Below are 26256 nucleotides of genomic sequence, written 5' to 3'. Positions count from 1 at the left end.
GTGTTTTAACTAATGCGTTGGAACTGTGAAGGAGTTCATTTTGCTTCCACAATACAAAATGGAATGTTATGAAATGTTTACAATGTATCAGGTTTAATTTTTAACCTATGGTTTCAACCTTCAAAATACGTAGATCATTAACTTATGTTTCTCATTTTTTTACTCTTACTCCTAAAATGGGTATTCTGTCCACTCTTAACAACAATAAAAACGTTAAAACATGTTTCAAAACTTCTGCCAGCAATTCTGAGAACAATGTTAAACATTTAGAAAGATGTCTTTACTGCACTTTGTTTTACATAATATTTTTCAATCTTATCTTGTGTCTAAACTTAACAAGGTTGTAGTAAAATAATAATTTATGTTTCTTTTCTTTACCTGAAACATTATAAAATAATACAGAAACAATGAACGCTTGTCAACATTTATATATTGTAGACATTGCCAACATTTCTGCCAAGACATTGTTTTTACTTCAAGTGCTTTTGCTAATCTTGTTATATGAACTGTCAAGTGTATTAATAGACTGTCTTAATAAGGTATCATTAAGTCAATGATTGATATGTCATTCAAAACTTCAAAACTGTATTAGGTATCATCAAGGTATTATGACTTTGATGCCGACTTGAATATCATACAACCAAAACTGTTCTCCTTCAATTAGGTAAGAATGAAATGTCTTCAATAATTAAGTTTTTTGCGTAAATAATGTATGTTAATAATAAGAAAAATTTAGTTTGTTGGAAAAATTTAATTTATTTTTTTAATTTATTAAATATCATCTTCAATAATTTCATCAAAACCGTCTCTATTAAATAGAGAAAAGTTGTAAATGCTGTCAGAAAAGTTTAGTAGTTACAATACTCTATATAGAATGGATTCAAACACTAGAATCCAAAGTAATTTGTTAACATAGTGTGGTGTATGCTTGGTTTCATTATTTTTTCTTTATTACCTCATCATTTAGATACAACCCTAATTCAATGAAACCACATTGTAAAACTTGAGAAATATGCTTGCAATTTTTCACCCTTATCTAAAAAAATGGTTCACCAAAGAAACTGTACATGATTAATTCTGAAGAATATTTTCAGTTACACATTAACTACTAATTTAAAACTACAACTCAAATGTTCAGTTTTCTTACGTTAACAAATATTTCACTACAAGCCAAAAATTATATAAACAATACCTAGTTTTTAAAACATAGAAAAACACATCACACTTGCCAAACAGCAAGTCATCTGCATGTTGAAATTAATTTGCCATGAACATAAATCATAATGTGTTCACGTATAATTTAATGGAGTTTGTGTTTGTTTAGTTTTGACACCAGCTACAAGTGTGGTGGTGTAAGGTACTTGCAGAGGAGAATTTGCCTAGTAAACACCGCTACCAGCCTCATGTGGGGGCCTTCTCTGATAGGTAACTATCAATATCTTTGTTTATTTATATCTGGTTAGCAAATTTTGGCTCGTACAACATATCTTGCAAAACCCAACACTTATCAAATCAAAGTTTTTTTCTTTGAAGAAATTTTAATTTTTTCTTCTAGTAGTATAGTTCAAATATTACTGAAAAATGTATGAAATAGGTAATAAAACTCAACAGAAAGTAAATAAAAGAAACGTCTCATAACACCTAAAACATATATTTACGCTTATACTACTCACAAGACAAATATGCCTATTGGGTCTGATGATGATTGGAGTGTCCAATCGAAATCGATCACCACTTACCATCTTTTTTGTATATTTACCGTCTTATGAGTAACAGTATAAGCGTAAATATATGTTTTAAGTGTTATAAGATGTTTCTTTTATTTACTTTCTGTAAATTTACTAACACGTACAATGCTGATCAAGAAGTTATTTAGTAAAACTTAGGGACCCTTTTAAATCATTCTTTTTATTCATTCAATTTTTTTTTATACTGTGATTCGCAATGAGATCTGTCAAAGTAGGATTGTTTATAATTATGTTTATGTTTTTAATTTAATGAATAATTTGTGATATTATGCGAATTTTTGATAATTTATTTTTCTCTATTGTTTAGGCGAAGTGGTAGAACATTATGGCTATGGTAGATGTGTAGATGTGTATGGTAGATGTGGTAGACTACTGTAAATTTAAAGAAGCTAATTTTATCAAACTGTGCCCTCCCCCATTCCAAACTCAAAGATTGAGTATAACTGCAATAAGCATTTTATACTTATATGCTAATCCCGTACGAAGGACGGGTACTCTGCTAGTATTAAATAAATTGAAGCTAAACCTACACCTTAAAATAATGATATACAAAAATCATACATAGGCATTGAATATTATCTGTTCATACACATGTTTTTTTAAGGATAATTATTTTTAAATATTAGACAAAAGGTAGGTTGCTCTCAAAATGGATCAAATATTGAAAAATGTTTTAATGACACATCACCCTTCATTAGGAACTCACCTTACATTTGAATTCACTCCAGCTCTAATAAATGATATTTTTTCATCAAATTTCTATTGGAAATTTAAATCTTTACTAATTACTAAGTAGCAGAAGCGTAATCATTTTTACAATGTGTATGATTATTGGATTTCATTGGATTTAACTGAGTATTTAGTTTGGCTGGATCCACTTAGCAGGCTTAGCAGTGATGATTAGTAGTAAGCTGTAAGCCTAGTATTGACATTGACAATTATTGTGGTACTTTAGTTGATAATTATATGGATCACAGGTGTGCGAGCAAGGCCAAAACTGCCTCAATACATGCTACACAACTTTCAATACATGCTTATGTCATGTAGAAGTTTTTGAGCAATATGGCGGTTTCCCCAAAATCCTAATTAATTACAATTTAAAGTTGACAAAAAGTCTATACAAAATAAAAGTGGAAACTCTTCAAGTCTTAAAATTAGAAACAGGATAATATATATTAGTAGACTTTTGCACAGCTCTATTGTCAATGTCCTGTAATGTATTTTAATAGTCTCTTTAGTTGCCACCTTTCTTTTCAAAGGTAATTTTAAAATAAAATAAATTTTAGTTTTTACGGCTTCACATTTAAAATTTTCAGGCCATGCCTATAACAACATATTATGGATAAATGGTATTAATAATCTTATATCTTACACATACTTTCTCCGATTATCTTGTCAGTAACCCTTATCCCTTGCCCAAGGATAATAATGGGAGTAACTTTTATATTTTATGTTGAAAATCACAGAGTTGCAATAACCTTGGAACCATAATTTTTTTAAGCAGTGGGGGTTTTACCATTTGGTTTGGAGTTGAAAAGACTAACATACAAAACTGTGAATCAAAATCTAGTGTTTTTTTATCTGATTTTTCCATTATTTAAAAGGTACAGCAATGGGAGTTGTACAGTTTTGTTCAGAGCTAAAAGTACTATTACATACTAAATTTTCATCAAAATTTGTTGAGTAATTTTAAATAGTATTTTTAGTTATTTATGTGTATTTGGAATAATCGCCATTAAAAATCCACAAACCCCCATTTTGTTTGTTTAATAAAATAACAAACGCCTGGAGATACCATGGATTAGTACCCACTCACCAAATTTCATCAAAATCAGATCACAGTATACATTCTGTAGCTCTGTACACATCGACACTCAAATACAGACATACACACACAATTATTTAAAGTACTTAAGATACATATTGATTGAAAAAACGTGCATCAATACATTCAATACTTAGTTATATAGATCTAACATTTTAATAACTTGTGTTCAAACAGCAATCATGTAACAAGTGGAAGAATGTAAGTTTACACAGCAGTTGATAACTATTCTTTACATTGCAAAGCAATAAAAACAAGAATAGATAGTATGTTCACAGTTGTTTTAACACACCCCATGCTACAAGTTTATAAATAAATGAGTGGTTAAAAAACAAGTGATCAAAGTCAACAAAAAATAACAAAGTAAATGCATTTAAATTGTGTAAATTTAAAGACTGTTTCTTTCTTATTTTTGCCATGGGGACAAACCAATGTTTGCTTCCAAAAGATTTTCCATAACTTTGGACACCCAAGGGGAATTTAATTGTGAGGACCTAGAGAAGTCTAAATGTTTGTCAAAGTAAATGAAATAACCCATTAATAAGGCATATATTAATTTACGAATGGCGTCAACTAGTACTTACTAATATCAGTGATTCCCACTATAGCCCATGCAAATTAGCCCAAAAAAGAGCTGTAGCTCCAAAAAATTGGTGGAAAGCTGGAAATCGTTTTAATCTGCTCTGGAGATTATAAATAATTTAAAAATGAGTTCGCGACAGATTCTGAAGTTATGGGAGGCAAAAAACTAGGCAGATTTTGCTAATTTTTTAGTTTTTCGCTTATAACTCAAAAACAGTGTATCCCACAAAAAAAGTGTTTAAATACTTTTCTAAAGAACATTAAATTATGCGTTGAATTACGTTAAAATCGTTAAAATTGGTTCAGTCATTCTGCTACAAGAGGTCAACAAAGTTCAGTAATTTAAACAATTTCCTTGCCATCCTATTCTTGATGATTACATCAGCGTGTTCCCCTAGATGGCAGTGTATGCTATAGTTTTCGGTTAAAATTACTGAACTTTGACGACCTGTTGTAGCAGAATGACTGAACCGATTTTAATGATTTTAACATCATTCGACGCAAAATTTAATGTTCTTTGGAAAAGTATGAAAACACTTTTTTGTGGGATGCACTGTTTTTGAGTTATAAGCAAAAAACTAAAAAATAAACAAAATCACTAGTTTTTTGCCTCCCATACACTTAGCTTACTTCAGAATCCGTGGCAAACTCATTTTTAGCTTGTTTAGGATCTCCAGAGCAGATTAAAACAGCTTTCCCCCAATTTTTAGGAGCTACAAGTAGGCCTATAAGTAGGCCTGGGTATTATGGTATTCATAGTCCTACCTTGGAGAAAAATTTAATCAGTTGGTGTACTACTTTTTACGTTTAACCTTAAACATATGCAAACCAAAACCACCTGTCGTTTTTACAATATAATAGATGGATAATTGTTTAAAATATAAAATTGTCCCTAATAGTCCCTAATTGTCCCTTTATTTTTTATGCTCAATTTTTATTAGAACCTGAAATATAGATCTAGCACAATTAAATATTCAGGTGTTTGGTAACTATTATGTTAGTTATATAAAAGTATTGCAAAAATTTGAGTCGGTTTATATTAGATAAGTGAGAGACTTTGTGACAAATTTTTAGAGGAGGATGGGTTTAGCAGAGATTTGTTACACAAACTTACATGCAATTGTGTCAGAATTATTCTTGTTTTTTATAGGTATAGCCCTGTTATTGACATGTGTAAACAGCATACTAACAATGGGCCTACCAACATTTTCTTCATCAAAAGATAATCAAGTAACTTCCCTGCGGTATGTCTATGCTGTAAGTAGTTTACTCTTCTGTTTCATAATACTGTTGAAGTTTTGTTTTCTCTTATAGATTTTAATACTGACTATATATGGTCATAATAATAAACTAAGCTATATTTTTTTTTAATTTGACCTTTCTGATTTGAAAAATAATTATGAAAAAGCGCTGATGGCTCAATTTAACAAAGTTTGTTTTTGCAAAAAAATTGGTTGCAATTCAACATGGGAACGGATTCTCCGATTCATAAAAGAGTAACTACAGGGTGTCCAATAAGTAAGTGACAAACTCCAGGAAACTGTGGGCGAAAATAATGAAAAATTTAAAAATGATATTTCCCCAAAAAGCTTGTTTACCAGATATCCACCATTTTTATTTTTACACAAGGATTTATATTATTGATTTTTTCAAACAATCGCCATGAAAAATGGGGCATATGTTAAAGTAGAAGGGACCTTATAGGATAATTTATTTTAAAATGGCAACCTTTAATATTAGTCAAAGCCTACTACTATATTACAGAAACTACTATAAATGAAAATTTTACTCATTTCAAGCATTGTCTCTGCTTCCTTCTAATTTGTTGGAAGTGTTTATATTAAGATTTTCATTTCCTTCATCATTCTTTAACGTGTTTTAAGAATTAAATTAAATTAAATGAAATTAAAATGAAATGAAAATCCTTCTTTATTGAGGCGAACTTAGGACCTCATGGTCCTTTCTTACAGTTAACCTCTCAAGATTGGTCAATGAACTTAGTTGTGTAGGTTTTTAAGTCCCTTAACCATAAGTTTCCCTCCCTATAATGTTTCTTCATTATAACAAATAAATAAACTACTAGCTGTATTAACACAATTTTTAATATTCTTGTAAAAATTCTATATTTCAATTTAAACCGAAATATACAATTTTTATGTTAAACAGTGTATTAATAATTTATTTATTTGTTATACTGAAAAAGCTGTTTGGTATAGTACAGTACTGTTTTTAAGTGTTGTATTCTTAATGTATTGGGTGAACTTGTCAATATATTTTATGTTTAGGTCAAATAATATTTTATTTTTTGTATTTGTTAGATTTATAAAATTTCAACAGGATAGCCAAGGCTGGTCTTGTGTTTTTATTTAGTCCTAGTAGATAAAATGTCATTCATCTTTCTTTAACACATACTTCAAAAATTAGTTTACGGCAAGACTTGAACCATTTACTTTACCATTACATGGACTACTGAGGTTTGTCTTTGGGTAGATTTGTAGTACTTACATAGTTTAACTATGAAATTAAGAGTACTTTTACGTACTGTAAGTTTTGTAAGGTGTGCTTTTAAGTTTGAAACATCTTGTGTCAGTTTTTCAGACATGGAATCAGGGCCCCTCTCTACGAGCCATATCCATCAGATGAAAACAAACAAAAATTTCACCATGTCTTTGAAAAACTTGGAATACTTACAAAGGTAACCTTCAAGCAGTAAAAAATATTCTAATAATTTTAAATATGCTATGATTTAAAATATTTGTTGTCATACTGCAGCAAAAACAGCCGTTTTAGCATTTACCGTTTATTTTAATTGCATACACATTCCAAGAAGTCCATAAAATTCGTTAAAATATTAATTCTATTATTTAAAAATGGCGGCCATTTTCCAAAATGGCGGCAAACATGAAAAGTGGAAAACTGTGTATTTTATGGTCTTAATGGAATGTGGATGCAATTTTAAGACTTGTTTGACTTATTTACTCTTCGCATTTTTGCTATAAACCTACTTTTTTGGAGCTACATGATGTAAAATGTACACTGGAAGTCATTTTTCCATAGGCTGTAACTCCTAAACGAGTGGGTTTATCGAAAAAATGTCAAGAATAAAAAAGTTTTTAAATTGCATGTTCTATCCGAAATCATGATAAAATACAGGGTAGGGTTGTTCCATAAGAAATTTCAAAGTTGGCCGCCATTTTGGAAAATGGCGGCTGAATTTTGAAAAACTAAAATCATATTTTTAACTGCCACAAAAAATAAAGGAATGTCCCCCGTTTAAAGTTTTCTCTAATTCTTACCGTTTCCGATATCCCAATGGTGGCCTCCTTGAGTTGATATATATATATTTAGGGGGCCTATATACTATATATGTGAGTGAAAATTTAAAAACGTACGTTTTCATGTCCCTGGCCTTTTACTTCGTAGATACTGGATTTGTAGTTTATTATTATGTGTTTTTATATTTTTTGGGACGGGGGCAACATGTTACACACATTTATTTAGTTTTAAATAGGTTCTAGGTATTTTTTTCGTATATTTAAAGTCTCGAAATTCACGACCATGACGTGTCCCTAGGGTACATTTTCCAACTTTCACGCTGTTTTAAGACTAATTATTCATGCCAAAATATATAAAGCCATATTTTTATGTCATCAATGGTTATTAAACTTACAAAAAAGGAGAATATTATAATTTTATTGTCATTGCAAACTGACTTCCGTGACAAAATAAGTCTGTCCCTCGATTTGGCGTCACGACCATTTGGGAAAAATTTTCAACTTTGGAGCACGACAGTGGCAAGGCTGGCGTCGATGGAGTCAGTTGGTTTTAGAGACTAGTTCGGGGTGTACATCAGGATTGTAGTGCCGGTCGTTTCGAGTTGAAAGGCGGAATTACAAGATTAATAAAGGAAAGATTGTGTTTTTTGTAATTTTGGTGTGTCCATGACCGTATGTAGTCATTCGATGAAGTAGACATGGTGTTAATTTTTGTTTATAAGATATTTCAATTGCTAGATTAACCTATAAGTCCACTTTGTATCCTCGAACATGAGGTGCAGGGCTACCACCAGAACAGAGCCAAATAATACGTAATTTCACGACCAAAGTTTCACGACCATTGCGGGTTTTTTCATGACCAATCCAGCCTTATGGATTATAGTGTGTTTGGTCGTGACAATAACTTTAATATAATTGTAAATTGAACAGTTTAGTTCAATTAAAACACCTATTTTTATTATAACCAAAACCAACAGTATAATGGAAGGATTGTTTAGAAAGATTTAGATTATTTCAGACAATTCACGACCGTACCGCTTGTCCCTGACCATCACGTTTATGATTTCTATCATAAAAATTTTGAAAATTAAAATATCGTCATATTACAATGTTTTATACACAAAGGAAGCACACCTCTATACTAACATAACGATTTTTCGGGTCTCAGGTAAGTTTTTTCGGAGTTATACAAACTTAAAAAGATTTTATTGGCTTTTTTTCAATTTTTTGAGATTTTTTATTTTTTTATAGAAAGACCAAATATAGGTACCAATAGCTCAGTGACCTTTTTATTGTATAATGGTCATAAAAGTAAATTAGTTTATAGCAAAACATAGTTATAAAAATAATATTAACTATTTTTAATATTCATTTAAACGTCCGTTATGGTCGTGACAGGATTTTGTGTTTTTCCACTAAAGATGCTCTTTAAAAAAAAAACTACCAAAGATATTGCGTTACCATGGACATTTTATGAAACTTCAAATGTTAATGAAATAAAAAAACTAATAAAAGTTTTGAAAAAAGGGGAAACAATTTTGCAAAGTGCTTTTCCTGAAAACGTACGTTTTTAAATTTAGACTCATGTGTGTGTCCGTTAGCGCGATAACTCGAGCAAAAATTATCCGATTTTAAAGAAATTTGGTACAAACGTGTAAATCTACGTTTATTTGAATGAGTTCGTAAACCAGCATAATCGGACCATGGAAACGGGGGTTTATGGGGTTTTATGGGGTAAAAATGGGGTTTTCCCATTTTTGAACCTAAAAACAAAAAATTTTGCAATTTCTTTTAAAACTATTTAGTAGAGCTTAAAAAAAAGAAATAATTTAGTATATTGAAGCGCTGTTGTATGCCTAACAGTCACGGAGAAAATTCAAAAATAGTGTAATTTAAAATTCCCATGTTATTCTTATGGAGAAAATTAAAACTGTTGTAGTTTACTTGTTTATGGATATATATTGATAAAATTTGGCAAATTTATTTATTTCATGCTATACTATTGACGCATGGTCAAAAAACACTTTTACCTTCCCCGTAGCAGCAAACCTAAGCACTCGTTAAATCTAATGTTATTTAAATTGGGAATAATTATGCCTTATTTATGGAAATATTTTAGTAAAAATGTAATCAGACAAGTTGAAATTCGCTTAGTCTGCAGGTTTGCTGTGGCGGGGGTATTTATTACATGCGTTGCGGGTCTAAAGTACTGTAGTTGTTTTACTCCAAAGGGAGCAAAAAGCCTTTTTAGTCCCTTATTTGGAGTAAAGGTCAGCTGTTGTAAACTTTGATTGTAAGCAATCGCATGTATTGAAATTATGTATTGATTGATTTAATTGGTTGTAGCTTATCTTTGCATTCTTGGCAATACTTTGACATATCACTAGTATAAGCCTACACTAACACAATCGTAATAGACTAAATTATCGAATCACTTACTAAACAGCTGTTTGCTTGCATTAGCAATATTGTAAACAAGTTGGAAGTCATTTTGAGAGATCATCTTTACATGACAAATATTTTTGTTTTCTAATTTAGTTTTTTAGATAATGTTGCAATATGACGAAAAATATAATTCATCATACGGGCAAAAAAGTGTCTTTTCAACCTTCGCTCATTTTCCGACCTCAGCTTTGCATCAGCGAAAAACTTGAGCTGGGGTCGAAAAGAGTTACTTTACGCTCTAGTGTTAATACATTGTTAACAAACTCAAATGCAATAAAACCATGTCAGTTTTATTTAATTCAATAAACTTTGCCCAATCTCAAATCAAGTATTTATCTTTAAGTCAAATCACTGACTAATAGTCAAAGTTCATATAGATAATAAGGTGATATCAATATCAAAAAAAAAAAAAAAACTTTAATTTTTATAATAGTATCCACAGAGATGTAATCACAGATGATATATTCAGTGGTACACTTAAGGGGTGTCTACCACCGGTCACTGGTGTCTAGACAAAATTGTATTCGTCATCCCCTCATGCTAATCATCCCCCTTCGCCATCATGTACTACAGCGCTCACGCTGTAGGAAGACCCTGTATGCTACAACTGCTGTACAACAATGCTAAGTAGCCATTGCCGTTGGGGCTCTTCTTGCTCTGTACAAACAAGTACATTTTCATCCCATCATGCCAGAGCTAAAGGCGCTTGGTTGCCCCATAAGCTTGTATCCTCTGTATCTTACTTCTCTGTGTAACATCTATATCTATTTAATCTTAATCTGTAAAATTTAATTTATCACGGAGATAGCTTAAAGTGAGAAGAAAAATCCACATCAGGATATAATGGTGTGTAATGAAAGTTTTGGTACAAGAAGCAAAGTATTTATGACTTAATTCTTTTCACAGGCAGGGAAAGAAGAAATGTATGAGGTAGGCAAGGAGCTATCCAAAATATACGGAAGCTTAGTTCAAGATTACTCAGAGGATAAAGTACGAGCAAGTTCGACGGAGAAAACCCGGACAATCATGTCAGCATTGAGTGTAATGGCTGGACTCTTTCCACCAAAAAAGCCTATTCTGAAAGACCTAAAATGGCAACCAATCCCCATATGGACGGATACGAGAGAGTTTGATAAAGTCTATGCAAGTAAAATACTAGTATTTCCAAACTCTTAGAATAATAAACTAGTATGTTTGGCCTTTTAAATTATAACATTATATTGTTCACGTAGTATACAAATTCCAGGTTTTAATTACATAGCCTAATGAAAAAGAATATGTGTAACTAAACAACTAACTAATGAATGGTAGTAAATAATTTTTATACTAAGAAGCTTTTTTGAATTGAATTTTTGTCTTACTCACATAGTTGCATTATATACTGAACACAGAAAACCCTCAGAAATTTGTAAAGTACAAGATTACAAGACAATCGGTTTAGTTTGGTTTTTTTATATAGTAGTTTTGTTAAAAAAAGTTGAATGTTAAAAAATACAGAAAAACTGAATTCAAATGGTAATGTTATGCCATATACCTTGCAAGATTGTTCTGCAAGATTTTAAAGTTTCAATTTAAAAATCTTTTCTCTTATATTTTGCTTAATTGCTGGGAATTCCTTTGTAGCATATTGCATACACGTGAAATCAATTTGTATTTCTGTACAAAATCTGTCTAATGGCTAAATTATTTTGATTGCAGTTTTACAATGATCCTGATTTTCCACAACTTGCTCTTAAGGAATGTCCAAGGTTTGGAAAAATGATTCAAAAGGGAGTTGATGTGATAAAGGCACAAGATAAAGATACAAGTCGTGCTCCAATTTACAAATTACTCCAACTTCATACTCAAAGACAAGATATCAACTCAATTGACACTGCTTATGAAATTTTTGATATTTTAGAGTTTGAGGTAAGTAATTTCAATCAAATAAAGGTTATATGTACTTATCTAAATAATACAGTGTGTGTAGGTACAGTAAATACCAATAAAATGATGGGTGTATGGCTGCTCTGGTTATTGAGCCTTTTTCAAATATTGAATTGTTATTTATTTTATTGTTACTATACCATTACTGGGGGAGCGAGCTGGTCTAGTAGTTGGAGCGCAGGACTCCGGTTCCTGGGGTCCCGGGTTCAAATCCCGCCAAATCACCAATGGATTTTATCTAAGTGATAATGCCGTAACCCCTAGGTCTAGCCTGAAGTAATGTGAAAAACAATTCCGGGCTCATGTCTAGTGTCCAAAGACAAAAAAAAACAAAAAAACTATACCATTATTCATTTACGTGACTAAAATAGGTAAATTTTTTTCATGAAAACTACTTTCTTGCACATATCCCATATAGTGCAGATTCCATGCAATCAAGATACTGTAAAATCTTTTTCGGACAATAAACGTATTTTGCCACACTACGCAGTAAGCAGCTGGTTTCTGTAAAGTTGTTGTTTACAGAAAGGCACCGGTAAAGTCAGCTGGAGTACAGTAAATTTACCAGTCCAACCCCCACCTCAACAATGCTACCTCCCCCCCCCCCCCCCCCGTGGAAGAGATTCGCCCACCACAGATATTTTGTCAGTTTGAATCACTCATTTTTTTTAATTTTGAAGAAAAGTTATTTATTATAGAAGGTGCATTACTATATAGATGGTATAGTGTAATTTGTTTGTAACTTAAACTCCCACTCCTTGTAGTGTAATATATTATTTTGTAATACTGCAGCCAAAAAGGGCTATTTCATATAATGTTTTATGGGGCTAAGGTAGCGATTTTTTCTCCCCACCAGACAGCTGTGCTTATGACTTTTAAAATTGCTTGCTGATTTTGCCAAAGAAAATAGTACTGATTGACAAAAATAGTATTATGTCGTTATTGAAATTTGTTTCTGTTTATCATCCCGTGATGATGTTTATTTCAATAAAATGTATACATCTAACAGCATTTCAACAAACTGATCTGTTCTCAGTAATTAATATGAATGTATTAATTGTGTTGAGGGGGTAACACCTATTGGTTATAATTACAAAACAGCTGTTAGTATAAGCAAAACAATAAGGAAACCATTTTGGGTGCTAATTTTATAAAGGTGTACAATGGACAAAATTTACGCTTTTTCAATTGATTAACTTAAAAGAATAGAATAGTGGGGTTTTACAAAAATATAATTCATTACACAGACCGTAGATGTATTTTTTACTCCCACTTTAGGTTTTGGTTTTAGTGATGAAATAATGTAACTATAATACTACCAGAAGGTTTTATTACATAAATATTAGTCCATTTAACTGTTTGTACATGCAGAATCTGAATGGTCTTCGCTTGCCTGTTTGGGCAACTAAACCTCGACGCGAGTTTGGGAAAAAACGTCTCTACCCCGACCTGATGAGGCCCATAATGGTCGATTGGTTCTACAAAACTCAATGGCTTGATAGAGACAAACTCATGCTCTTGTTTTACTCAGGTAAGCTTATCATTGTTAATAATTGTTAGAAAGGCCACCTAGATGCATAGTTTAACCTAAATTTGAATGCAAGTGTAGAATGGACTATGGTGTGAGATGATTTTTGCAGCTTTGTTACTAAGATGAACTTTCTCTTTAGTCTAGCTAAAGATGATTAAGAACAGTTTGGTCCAGTTTCAAACCATAAAAAACTACTAATTTGTTTAAATTATCCAGAAGTTTTTTGATTATGAGATGAGCATAATTACTTAGCTGTCTAGCTATTTTATGACACAAATTTAAAATTCTGAAGAAATTCAACCATACATTAGGATATATTGCTAAATAAACAATTATGAAGTTCTCGGTGCCATTTGGGATTTAAATATATTAAATACTACAATTTAAAGCTATTTTTACCACTTATTTCACCTTTGAATAAATAACTATCCTGAATAACCATTAAAAAAAATAAATACCTCGCCCTAGCAAACCTGCAGACTAAGTGTATTTCATTTGACCTATTGGATTTTTCCTAAAATATTCCCTTTAAAATGTCTTTGATTATTACTCTATTTAAATAAATTTAGATTTAAAGAGCACTTTAAACAGGATTGATGCTAAAGAGAAGGTGATAAAGTGTGTTTTGAAATTGAATGTTTATAGTACTGTATAATGTGTAATAAATTAATTTGCCTAATACAGTAAACCCTATCAACAAAAATGGTTGGGGATTGGTTGGCCCAACGACTGTCTCCCACGGTTGGCCAACGGTATGTATTGGCCAACTTGCCTACGTTGGGCCAACCCACCAATTGCCAACGAAGGCCCAACGGCTGAATACTTCGTTAGGCCAACTAACCACTAGCCAACGTTGGGCCAACTAACCACTAGCCAACGTTAGGCCAACTAACCACTAGCCAACGTTGGGCCAACTAACCACCAGCCTACGTTCGGCCAATGTACCTAGTTAACTAGGGTACTTCAGCCTGGGTACACACATGGATGGACTACAAAATTACCATTGAGCTGCAAAAGCTAATGAAAAAAATATAGTTTTTTATTTATGTATATAATATAATTGAGCTTGAGCTAATTTTGTATAATAAAGTAAATTAGAGCCACATTTGTTTCAACGATTTAATTATATAGTTTTGAGATTATATAAAATATACTTAAAAAAAACTGCTTATTTATAAAATGATTCTAATTTGAAAACTGAATGTACAAAAAGGTTATTTATATACATGTGCTAACAAAAACGTTGACTGTAATTGGAAAACCATTAAAGACTTACTAGTCCTTTGCAGACTATAAAAGCTGTATTTAACATACCAAAAAAAGATTGGGCATACTCGATGCCTAGGTTTCTATAAGGAACAAAATAACAAAACAAAAATATTTAAAAACAATATTTAATAAATATTAAACAAGTACATACTTAATTTCACTACAAAATTGTTTCTACTATTGAGATATACATGTTCATGTTGCAAAATAGTTAGTGATATGGGACGGGAATATTCCCAGTGGGAGGGAACTTATAAAATGGGAATACAGTATTTCTTTGGACCTAGGCCAGAAAGATTCTCAAATATTGGGAATTTATGAAAATTTTAAAATTTTGATTGTTTTAACATATTTTGACAGTTAAAAAAACCTTAAAACTATACACATGAGGTATTTATATAAAAGGCATTTTTTAGAACTCATGTTTAAACATCCTTTGGTCTAACATATTCATAATATTCACAACAACATAACATTCATAACACTAGAAAAAATACTAACAGTATAAGAAATGCCGGTAACTAAAAATAAATGGTAGGGAGGGTTTGAGATCCATTTCAAACTTAGGTAGGCCTATCATTCAATCTTCTTCTTTCCCGCCCTCCTTCCCTATCTTTGGTGAAGCGAGACCACTGGCTTGCTATTGAATACACTTCATCATCGGAGACTGCTTCCATTTTTTTGTTCTTCCTCACGAAACCTATAGAATAGTTTATATTAGACCTGAAGAATCAATGAGAGAATTGAAAAGCTGCATTTTGAAGAAGACTATAGCCTCGTTCACACGGGGCGAGTTTACAAGCTACACGCCAGCTTTTATACACGCAGCTAGTAAAATAAAGAATAGTTTATATTAGATCTGAAGAATCAATGAGAGAATTGAAAAGCTGCATTTTGAAGAAGACTAACACGCCGGCTTTTATACACGCAGCTAGTAAAATAAAGAATAGTTTATATTAGATCTGAAGAATCAATGAGAGAATTGAAAAGCTGCATTTTAAAGAAGACTATAGCCTCGTTCACACGGGGCGAGTTTACATGCTACACACCGGCTTTTATACACGCAGCTAGTAAAATAGCTCAGTGTGAACGACACGTACTCGCTCAAAAGCTGCTTGTAAAAAAGCTCTGGAAAAAGTTGACGCAGCCGCTACTTTACACGCCAACTCGCCAGCTTTTGAGCGAGTAAGTGTGTAAAGTAGCCCATCAGTGTGAACACAGTTGCTTGTGCTTGTTCGCATGTTATTAAAATATGTCGGAGGATTTGGTGCAAGCCAGCTACTGAGCGAGTGAAAAAGCGTCGTGTGAACGACTACAAGCGCACTCGCCGGCGTCTTTGTACACGTCGGCGAGTGGACAAGCTCAGTGTGAACAAATACAAGCGCACTCGCCAACTCGCTGGCTTCTTACACACTGGCGAGTAGCTTGTATCCTACCATAATGTAGCCTACAGCAATGGCCAAGGTCTTACCAATCATGTTACTGGAGACAAGCTAAAACCCCTTTTCTCATAAATACAGAGGCATAAATAACACCTCCGATGTTTGGTTGGGGGGGATGCCCGACTGTCACCGCTCACACAATTTTGGGGATAGATAAGGTTGTTTCAATAATCTCCGGTGACGAAGGTCATGTTAACAAGACCAAGAAGATAATTCAAGAGTTTTATGAACTTTTATTTTTGGAAAGTATTTGATACTGTTAAATAAACTGTTTAACACGTTCGCTGCGGGTGTTGTATTTATACAACGTGCCTACCGCGCGCTAGGAGCTAGCGTTGTAAAAGTTTGTCATTGTTGGTAAAATATTTTGGTGTAGGTTGGAAGTAAAATTTCCTGTAAAATCCTGTTTGGCAATGCTTTTGTCCCAGTTTCAGAGATTTTCTTTCTTCTAACCACATTACAAAGACACTGGCTAATGATCCAGTCAATGCTGCTACCCTTGGGTGTCTCGGTGAACTACGTCACGAGACCTTGCTGTCAGACCGTCACCGCCCACCACCGCGCCGGTCAGAACGCATCATACCGTGCATAGCCGAACTGTTCGTGGGAAATTGTTATCTCTATCACTGTCGTTGTCAAAACTTTTCATTTGTAGGTTAAATTTAAATAAATTTTACTGCCATAACCTAACCAAACTAACCACTGATAATGAAAATTTTGTTTGAAGGTTTAATAACAAAAATAGTTCTGTTCATAAAATAAAATTATAAATGTCTCAAAATCAATTATATAATTTTTTAATTATAAAATTAAACCATCATAACCTAACCAAACCAACCAAACTTGCTGATAATGAAAAAATCGAGTCAAAAAGTTAATTCCTCCTGTAGGTTTCGAAACCTACTACCTCTGTTTTATAAGCCCGGTGCGCTATCCACTACACCACCGAAACCTCCGGCTGTTCAATGTATCGTTGCGGTAATGGTGTTCGCTCAAGCAGTGGTGGACCAGGTGGGCGGTGGCGGTCGGTCCGCAAGGGATAATAGCTCCACACTTAAGCAGCACAATCACTGCTGTTCTTTTGTAATTCATCAGACTAAAATATTTGAAAGCCAATTGCGATCGCTGATTCGGTGGCGCGCCGGGTCTTCGTCCAGGCCTTGCCGCAATTGGCGAGCGCCTGTTTGACGTATGCCGCAGCGAACGTGTTAATGCACTGTGTATAATGGCTTTACAAAGAAACTCAATAATGTAGTTAACTCACATGTTAATAATTTCATAATGGCCAGATCATTCAATGGGAGTTTTTTGTTCTTCCCGGTCCAATTGTTTTGGGTAGCAACTTCGTTGGTGAAGAGCCTTTCAAGAATTTGTCTGGTTACGTTGGCCGGTTTCTTGCCTCCAATAAGACTGAGATGCTTTGTCTGAAAAAAAAACTCCTATGAACCTAACATACTTTAGCCATTTCACAAGTATCCACCAAATTGAGGTTAAAATTCATTCTATGTAACTATGAATTATACAAATATTATAATTAAATGGAGTTTGGAATTTGAGTTAGTTCATAAATACAGTAATATTACAGTACAGTACATATATACAGTAATATTATACAATAAAAAAATTTTGTATCTGCTGTTTTACCAACCAGACTTTCTGTTGCTAAGTTTGATAGAAGAAATGTGGCCAGTAAACTGTTATTACTGTATTAGATGAGTGGCAGTAAAAAGTTTTCTCAGATAGTTTTACCATTGGTTAGTTTGTGTAGTATGCATTTTTAATATTAATAAATCAGCTACACACCAAAGTTAGAACGTTGTCCTCATTTGCTGGCCATGTAGGCCTATCCAAAGATTCAACCTCCAGTGCAGAACCACAAGGCAGTGTTACGGTACATCAATTGGTGTCGATAAATTTGATTTTTCTGAGTTATCTGGGCTCAATCTCTCTAAAATTTCTTTCTGGATATTTTCGACGTTTCTCATACGATCATTGAGCTTGACGAGAAGCCGTGCTATTGCATCAACATTGCCACTGGAACCTAAAAACCACAAGATACATTTATTAGACCAACAAAAAATAGTTTACTTGAATAAAAAGGCAGCAGAGGAATCAATGACGAATGACGCAACAAATTATTTATATAGCATCCTACAACAATAGATAAAACATACCCCTTACGATATTACTAAATACATAATTTGCATTTTAACCCTCTATCAGTGACATCAGCGAGTTTTCCACAGGCGCAGATTTTTTTTTAATATGAGATATTGCCAGCCGGCAGCTTTAGAAGTACCTAACATGCATCTTTCCAGGAACCGATTGAACATTATTTTGATCTCACACCTCCCCCGCAAAACCCCTATTAATCAATTGAAGCCTCTGAAGAGTCACGTAGCTCGACTCGGTGAGTCACAGATGATGTTTTTTGCTAATATATTTATAAATATTTAAAATAAGAGTTTATGTTAGTTTCATATAAAATTGTATTGTTTATACATGAGGTTAATAGGTTGTATTAATTTATGTACTGGTATAACATATGTTACTGAGTACTGTATGTTGTTTTGTTTGCTGGAGCCTATATTTTTTTAAATATGTAAAGCGAGCATTTTAATTGATTTCATGTACAATTGTATTGATTATACATGGTTTTAATGTGTTTTTAATTGTTATAATCATAAAAACATAGTTTGTCTCATTTTTTAACACCACGGAAAACACTGTGTTACTGATCGTGTTTTTAAATCAACGACACCGACGAAGTGTTGGTATCAAATCAAAACTTTTATTTTCAAATTAAATCTATAATATTGCGTCGGCCCTGTCAAAAACTCTCAAAACTACAAATTTTAAACCATTTAAAGTTTAACATGACTTAACGCATCTAATTAATGATTGATTGGTTAAGTAAATTGTTAATTTAAGTAGTTCCAATGCTATCAACCAGAAAGTCTGTTATTTATGGAATTTTAAATAAGCCTATGTAATCTAATTCCTAAATGCATGGAGTAACTAATAGCACAAAGCAATATAAAAATTAAAGGTAACCATACATGTCGAAGTCAGGACTCCATTTCCATGAGACGTTGTCGATGTTGAAGTCTGATCAAATGAAAAAGTTGCTGCAGGAAAAAAATTCAGAAAAATTTGTACAAAGTAGCCCCAGTTGACAGCATGTAATTTGTTGAAAACGAGTCAGAATCGTGAAACTATCATAGGCCTAACCTAAGTTGAGATTACCAGACTGATACAAAACTAGCCGACTTGACTCAAAAATTTAATACACATCAATGTGTCTCTAACTTAAACGAGTTCAACTTAGGAAACTACGTTAACACTCCATTTTGGTCAAAGTTGAGCCTGAGCCTGACTCATTTGACAACTCGATTTAACCACGAGTCCACTCAAACGAGAAACTAGAGGTCTGATTCTAAGTTAGTTGAGTTTGACTTGAGTCAGAAAAGTACTTGACTCGTCACATCACTTTAAGTTAGCAGCCTTAAAGTTAGCCTAGATAGGGACAGTGAGGGATGTTAGTTAAAGCCAAAGGGGATTAATTAAGTTTACAAATCTAACTTAGACAAAGGGTAAAAAGTAAACATTAGGCTATATTTATAAAGAGGGAAGTCAAATAACTTAATTTATGCCGATCAAACTGTGAAGGAAAACCTTAACTTAAAATCTTAAGTAAGTTTAAGTTGTGCCTGCATATTTTAAAGCTAAGTTTAGCGTAGCCTATAAGCTAGGTTACTTAGATAGGCCTAGAGTTGCCATATCGGTAGGCCTAAGAGCCTACTCTAACTTAAGTACAAATCAAATGTAAGTTAGGTCACGGACAAACCAGAGTAGCCTAAATTATTTACGTGTAGGCCTAGGCCTATAACTTAAGTGATGGGTTAAGAAAATTAACAATGTAATTTTAGACTAAAAATCAATGCAAGCTTGGACAATTAAACATTTTTTTCCACTGGTAAACTTAACCAAGCCTATTAAGTAACTTAAGTAAGCTTGGACCTATTTGACGATTCTTGCAAGTTCATTGAGTAACTAACTTAACAAAACCTTAACCCTAATTGATATATCGATCGATATTTCCATTCGGTTATTTTTTGACAACAGATGTACGGAAGTCTAGGCCTAAGTAAGTTATAAGCCGCGTTTACACCTGAATTAGGAAGGAAGTGTGATAACAAATCAAGAAGGAACACAACTTTTTGAACAGAAACATTTTGATGTTGGAAACAGTGGTTTAGTGTTTAAGACACAACAGAAAATTTGTTTCCCACAAGAAGTGGGTTGAGACCGAGGGGTGTTACAAACAAAAGGACAAAATTATTTTTCAAGATTCAAGATTCAAGATTTATTGAGCCGTTCAGTTTATAACAATTGGCCAAGTCACTAACACTAAACTAAAATACAAAACAGAGATGCATTCCTCTTGATTCACAAAACAATGTCCAAAGAGCACACCATGCATAATAGATAAATAAATAAAAAAACTGCAAAACAAAACTGTAAAACATGCAGCGGAGAAAAAAATATAAAAATTAACAAAGCAGAGAAAAAGCAAAAAGGAAAACTTAAAAAAAAAAAAAAAAACCACACTCATGTAGACTCAATACTCAATAGATTATTTTGGAACAAATGCTTCTGTAACTTTTTAATTTTCAATAGGCTAGTTTAATATTGTTCTGTAAGTTAGTAAGTTAACTTATAGGCCTACTTATTTTTAGAAACAAGTAAGCTATTAGGCCTAGGACTACCAACAAAAAGTTCCAAACATGTTGTTCCAAGCTCCGGTGTAAACGCCGCGGGTACAGTTTCTTAACTGGGCTATGCTAATATCGATTGAAACTATCGATCCGATTAGTAAACCTACATGCGATTTTTAACGATCAGCAAGTGTGGTTGGTTAGGTTAGGTTATGATAGTTTTATTTTATAATAGATATAGCCTATTTAAAAATATTGATTATTAATCAATATTTTTTCAATTCGATAGTTTCAATCAATATTAGCATAGCCCAGTTAAGAAACTGTACCCAACGCGGCTTTAAATAACTTTATTCTCTAGGCTACCTTCAAAGGTATGAATAGGCCTAACTTAATCTTGTATTCAACAACATTGATTCATTCCAAAAAAAACCCCAAAGCAAGACATCTTATCAACTTACGTACCTACTTAATACCAAGGCAACATTAACTCTGCCTTGTTATAACTCTTAAGATAAATAATAAGCCTACCGGTACCTAAGTTTATGTTGTTGTTGTTAGACCTTAACTAGGCTAGTTATAAAAAATCATCTTACCTCGTTAGTGAAAAGTTGAGGATTTTATCGTTCGTAAATTATAAGATGAAAAACATTAGCAGTGACACAAATAGAACATAAAATAACTTAACTTAATACACTGACACGACCGACACGAGTAAAATCGAATGAATAATAATCAAATATCAAAACAAAATCCAAGATTCCAAGATGGCTACTCCCTCAGTCCCTCCTCTCTCTGCCTGGCTTGCAGTGTTTCCATCCGCAAGAAAAAAATATCCCTGGGTCAACGTCAAAAAATCCCTAGCTATCCCTAGTCCGTGTTTTAATAATCCCTCCAATTATCCCTCTTCATCAAATCTAGATAACTTATTATTTTTGCAGCAATACCAATGGATATCATGTATAGCCAGCTAAAATATGGTAACTGGTGGTATTATTCTTCAATATCCCATATTATTTATAAAGTAATACTATATAAAAAAACATTTTTGCACCATTAAATCCACGGCCATCTTTAACTCCAGGCAGGCCGCGGCCTGATAGAATTGGCAACGTTGCTAGTACCGTAGTATTGTTTAGCTCCAGACGTCCCATAAGTTAACATGGAAATAAAACATAATGTAGAATCGAAAACCAAAACAATATAAATTGAAAATCTATTTCTATACATTCAATGTGGAGTCAATATTTTCATAGCCCAGTAACCAAGCTTTCGTATTTATTATAAAAAATACATAAATATCATTAGCTTAGCGTTCTCCAAACAAACACCTTTTACAACACTATACTTGCAACGTTTCCACTTCGAAGGCCGCGGCCTCCGGCCTGGAATTAAAGGTAGCCGTGATTAAAAAATGCCTATGTGGTACAAAACAAGATAAATTAACTAAAAAAATGAAACAATTAGTTATTTTTGACATTTTATAAACTAATAATTTTTATTTATAAGTAATTACAATTGTTTCAAAAATGTTACTCAAGTGTCCAAATTTCAAACTTAGTCTTTTTCAAACATGGCCACCATGCCTTGGTGAAAAGGTTACACCAAGTTACTTTAACCAAAAAAATCATAGAAATCACCGGCAAACAAAATCAAAACGAAAACAAACATTAGACATTTTTGACACATAGCACAGGGCTACTAAGAAACAAATACAGTAATCTAGATCCGCCATTACATTCCACCGACCGACTTGTCCTTCGCTTGTTTCGTGCAGTGTTGGCTCTTCCCCTTGTCTGTTCCGACTTTGAAACACTACGTCACTACCACTACCTACAACCATAGATAAAACGGTTAGTCTATGCTACAACCATAGATAAAACATACTCCTTGAGGAGTATCTTCTACAATCAATTTGTTACCAAAATCTGGGGAAAAAGTAGTATAATCAATGCGTTACGGTGTCAATACCTTGCAAAATTAGCCAAAATAGGTCCTTGACGTTGTTGAATTACAGCCAAAATGTATTATTTTATCAATATTTCAATTTTATAAAGTCAAAGGCCTGAAATCCCTAGAAAATCTAAAAAATCCTTCAATTTCTCTGATTATCCCTAGTTATCCCTCAATCCCTTTTCAATCCCTCGAAGGCCCTAAATATCCCTAGAAAGGGATTTTTATCCCTCAAATGGAAACACTGCTGGCTTGGCTTGGCTGGCTAGAGCGAAGGCCCATCGTGGTGCATTGTGGGTGGAATACCACGACAATTCCCCAACAATGGCCCAACGAAATTACAAGTGTTGGGCCAACAACACAAATACTGCGTTGGGCTAACGTTGGCAGTTTGTTGGCAAACCCACCCACCATTTGCCAACCATGCCAACCAATTCCCAACGTTGGCCCAACCATGCTTGTTGATAGGGAATGTGATCAATATATTCATGCTAATTTTTGTTATTCTACTTATACTCGATAAAAATCACATAGGAATTTTAAATGTTCAGTTTTTTCCCCCTTATACAATAACAGTAGTGCAACTTAACTTCAATATCCTCAACTATCTGTTTTTTAAGCTCTTAAAATAATTTGGAAATAAATTGTAAAATTTTATGTTTTAAGGGCCAAAAACAGGGAAACCAATTTGTACCCCGTAAAACCCTGTTCTCACAGTCTGATTATGCAGATTCATATACTCATTTTGATAAAAATAAGTTCACAAGTTTGTACTATAAAAATGGGATGATTATTATTAAGTACTTGATTTACTATGCTCACTGACACACATTCATATTGGTATGAATGATGTTTTGTTGGGGACATTAAAACAAAAAAGTCAATTAGTCCCGGGTCTGTATCTCACCACAAGACCTTCAGTAAAATGGCTTGTTCCCTTGTTTACCTTTTGATTGCCAGGTTCTTGATGAATTTATAAGTTAACGCTCTATGTACATTTCACCACAAGGGGAGCTGTTTCTTGTTTCTTCTCACATCACTATCACTTAGTCACTAAAAACCCACTATCCTATTTTATTTACACTTATTTAAATTCGGGACAGTTCATGGCGCGAGTGTGGAATTCCGACCGGGGGCACTACATATGTCACTGTCACTAAACAATTTACACAAAATCTTTAGATGGTAAAGTAATTTTTTACTGTATGTTTAAAACATAAAATAAAAATGTCCAACAGTTTTACAATAATAACTAATACCATTGACTATACTAATACATAGACATTTATGTTTTGTATTCACACCCATCGATAATGTCAATATCAGAAACTATATTGATTTGACGTGCTTACATTTTCAGGTCCTTTATTCAACAGTATATACAACCAGTTTGAATTGAAAAAGGCTGGAAAAACTGAAGAACTATTCAGGTACCACAACACACACGACGACACTATCCTCACGCTACGCTGGGCCCTCGGGTTTGATGATCCTGGTTTTGAAGTTCAAGCTGGGGATGGAATGGCTTTTGAGCTTCATGAAGAAAATGGAGTGTTTACTGTTCAAGTGAGTTATTTTATTTGCTGTTATTTTAAGGTGAAAATCAGAGATAAAACAAATTAAAATATGGTATATGGATAACGCTAACATATTTCACTGATGATTAGGATAACAGAGATGTCACAGTGTTTCTTTGCCTAAATCTAATTTGGAGAGTGAAGTTTATATAGCTTTTTGTTAGACTTACTACCCCAATCAGCATTGGTCAATTTTTTCCTCATGTGGCCAAAACAGACCAAAGATACAGTTTAAACATTTTCATCCTCTGGATCATGTTTAACACATAAGGTTGAAAATTGCTGTAGCCATGTTGAGTGATGTCAAGTGTTTCCTTTTGGGCATCTAAAGGTTTCAAACCAAATTTCATTTTTAAGCTGAACGCAAAGTTAATGACCTCTTCATTCATGCCATTTTAAAAGGTTGTTATAAATAGATAAACAAATACAAAAATATGAAACAAAAATGTTTGATTAATGATAATAATGACTGAGGTGTTGCCAGTAGAGCGTGGGTAATGTTAAGAGTCATGATTATTTGAAACTTGGTATCCAGCTTTGAAATTGGTGTTGCTCAGTGTATAGGATTTCTCAACGGTGTCAGAGTTTCTAATGTTCTTAGCACCGAACCCTGCTGCGGCGAAGTCCCTTCGTTCATGTTCCAGTTTGAACTCCAGCCACGGAAGCGCAGAAGGAAGACTGCCACCCGTAATTGCACCCATGTGCATCATAGGTCCTTGAGCTTTAGGTTTGAAACCAACAGGATAAAAAGATAAAAATAGCATTTTGACAGTACTACAGTTCTTTTTAGTCTTTTACCAGTCCGAAGATAGATAAAGTGAAGCAATTTTTATCTGTCATTAGTGACTTTGTTTGAAATAACCTTAGAGAAATTAGCAAAAAAAGAAAGAAGTAGACCTAGTTTAGAATATACCTAGTTTAGAATCTCCATATGTGTTCTTGACTTAAATCTTGTTTCGACGGGTTGAAAAATTGATGTCGTTCGGTAATAGAGATAGAATGTGAATCACTAATAGTAAACTATAGTACTTTACTTCCCCCCCCCCTATACATAGTGGAAGAAATATTGTTTTTGTCAAAAATTTGAGTTTATGTTTTGGGTAAATACATTTATTTGGGGGACTGAACTCAAAAAAGTGATTTTTGAAGTGATGTCTGTGTGTGAATCTTTCATGCTAATCGGAGAAAGTATGTGTCAGATTGCTGATACAGTTTATTTTAAGTTAAAGAAATGAATTATTTATTGTCGTTAAAAATAGGTACAAAGTTCATGACAAATTGTCAAAAGAAAAAAAAACAATCAAGATGGCTCTGGCAGTAAAACTAAAATAACTAAAACTCTAAACCAAAGTACTCTTCAAGTTTGAACAGGCAAGCCGGGGTTAGAGTAGTTTTTAAGATATGTTTGAATTTTAAAACACACAGGTTTTTGATGAAGGCAGACAAGAAATTGGACACTTTAACACCTTGGTACTCAAAAATATTTTGAGTGTCTGTATACTTATGCCTTAGTGTGGACCGGAGTGTGGATACCGGTTAATCTTCACACACAACCCTAAACTTTCTTACTCTTTTGCTTCAACAGGTTGTCTACTACCACTCACTTCAGCGCAATAATCGATCAGCATTTAGAGAGGTGCTTCATCTGCGTGATTGCCCTTCTCCTTGTACCTTCGATAAATTCTTTGAAGCCTACGAAAGATGGACACCAGAAAAATGGGAAAGGGAATGTCATATTCCATCATAGCAACATTTACATGACAAAAGTAAATAAGATCTTAAATAAGTACCTATATGAAATCTTGTGACTTTGTTTTACTGTCCATTATACTCCTAAAACATCCCCTTCCCTTCTTGTGTATATGTAAGGAAGTATAACCATGGAAAACTGCATAGATTGTCACCTTATGTTAACACAAGCCTGGCTCAAGTATAAATCATAATTTCATGGTTAGTAGTAATTTT

The 26256-nt window shown here is 33.2% G+C and overlaps 1 protein-coding gene across 1 annotated transcript; it reads left to right on the top strand.

The window, feature by feature from the left end:
• Positions 1-575: 575 nt before the first annotated feature.
• LOC128992133 (lysosomal acid phosphatase-like) lies at positions 576-26062 on the top strand. The gene is made up of 9 exons (XM_054415564.1): positions 576-664; positions 1325-1425; positions 5306-5412; positions 6746-6850; positions 10782-11018; positions 11574-11783; positions 13173-13332; positions 24075-24280; positions 25877-26062. Exons 2-9 carry the CDS (start codon positions 1404-1406, stop codon positions 26036-26038), a joined length of 1209 nt encoding a protein of 402 aa, XP_054271539.1. The 5' UTR covers positions 576-664; positions 1325-1403; the 3' UTR covers positions 26039-26062.
• Positions 26063-26256: the final 194 nt, after the last annotated feature.

This window comes from Macrosteles quadrilineatus, unplaced genomic scaffold (assembly GCF_028750875.1).
Source record: "Macrosteles quadrilineatus isolate MER2022 unplaced genomic scaffold, UCM_ALF_1.0 Scaffold_4__1_contigs__length_99947679, whole genome shotgun sequence".
Lineage (NCBI taxonomy): Eukaryota > Metazoa > Arthropoda > Insecta > Hemiptera > Cicadellidae > Macrosteles > Macrosteles quadrilineatus.
The sequence above is the reverse complement of the archived record's forward strand: the minus strand, read 5'-3'. Positions and strand labels throughout refer to the sequence as shown.

Bases quoted from the DNA above. Each gene is read 5' to 3' on its own strand.
- LOC128992133 (XM_054415564.1), top strand. From the start codon at position 1,404: ATGTGGGGGCCTTCTCTGATAG. The intron at 5,413-6,745 runs GTAAGTAGTTTA...ATCTTGTGTCAG, and splicing joins CCCTGCGGTATGTCTATGCT to TTTTTCAGACATGGAATCAG. The intron at 6,851-10,781 runs GTAACCTTCAAG...TTCTTTTCACAG, and splicing joins AACTTGGAATACTTACAAAG to GCAGGGAAAGAAGAAATGTA.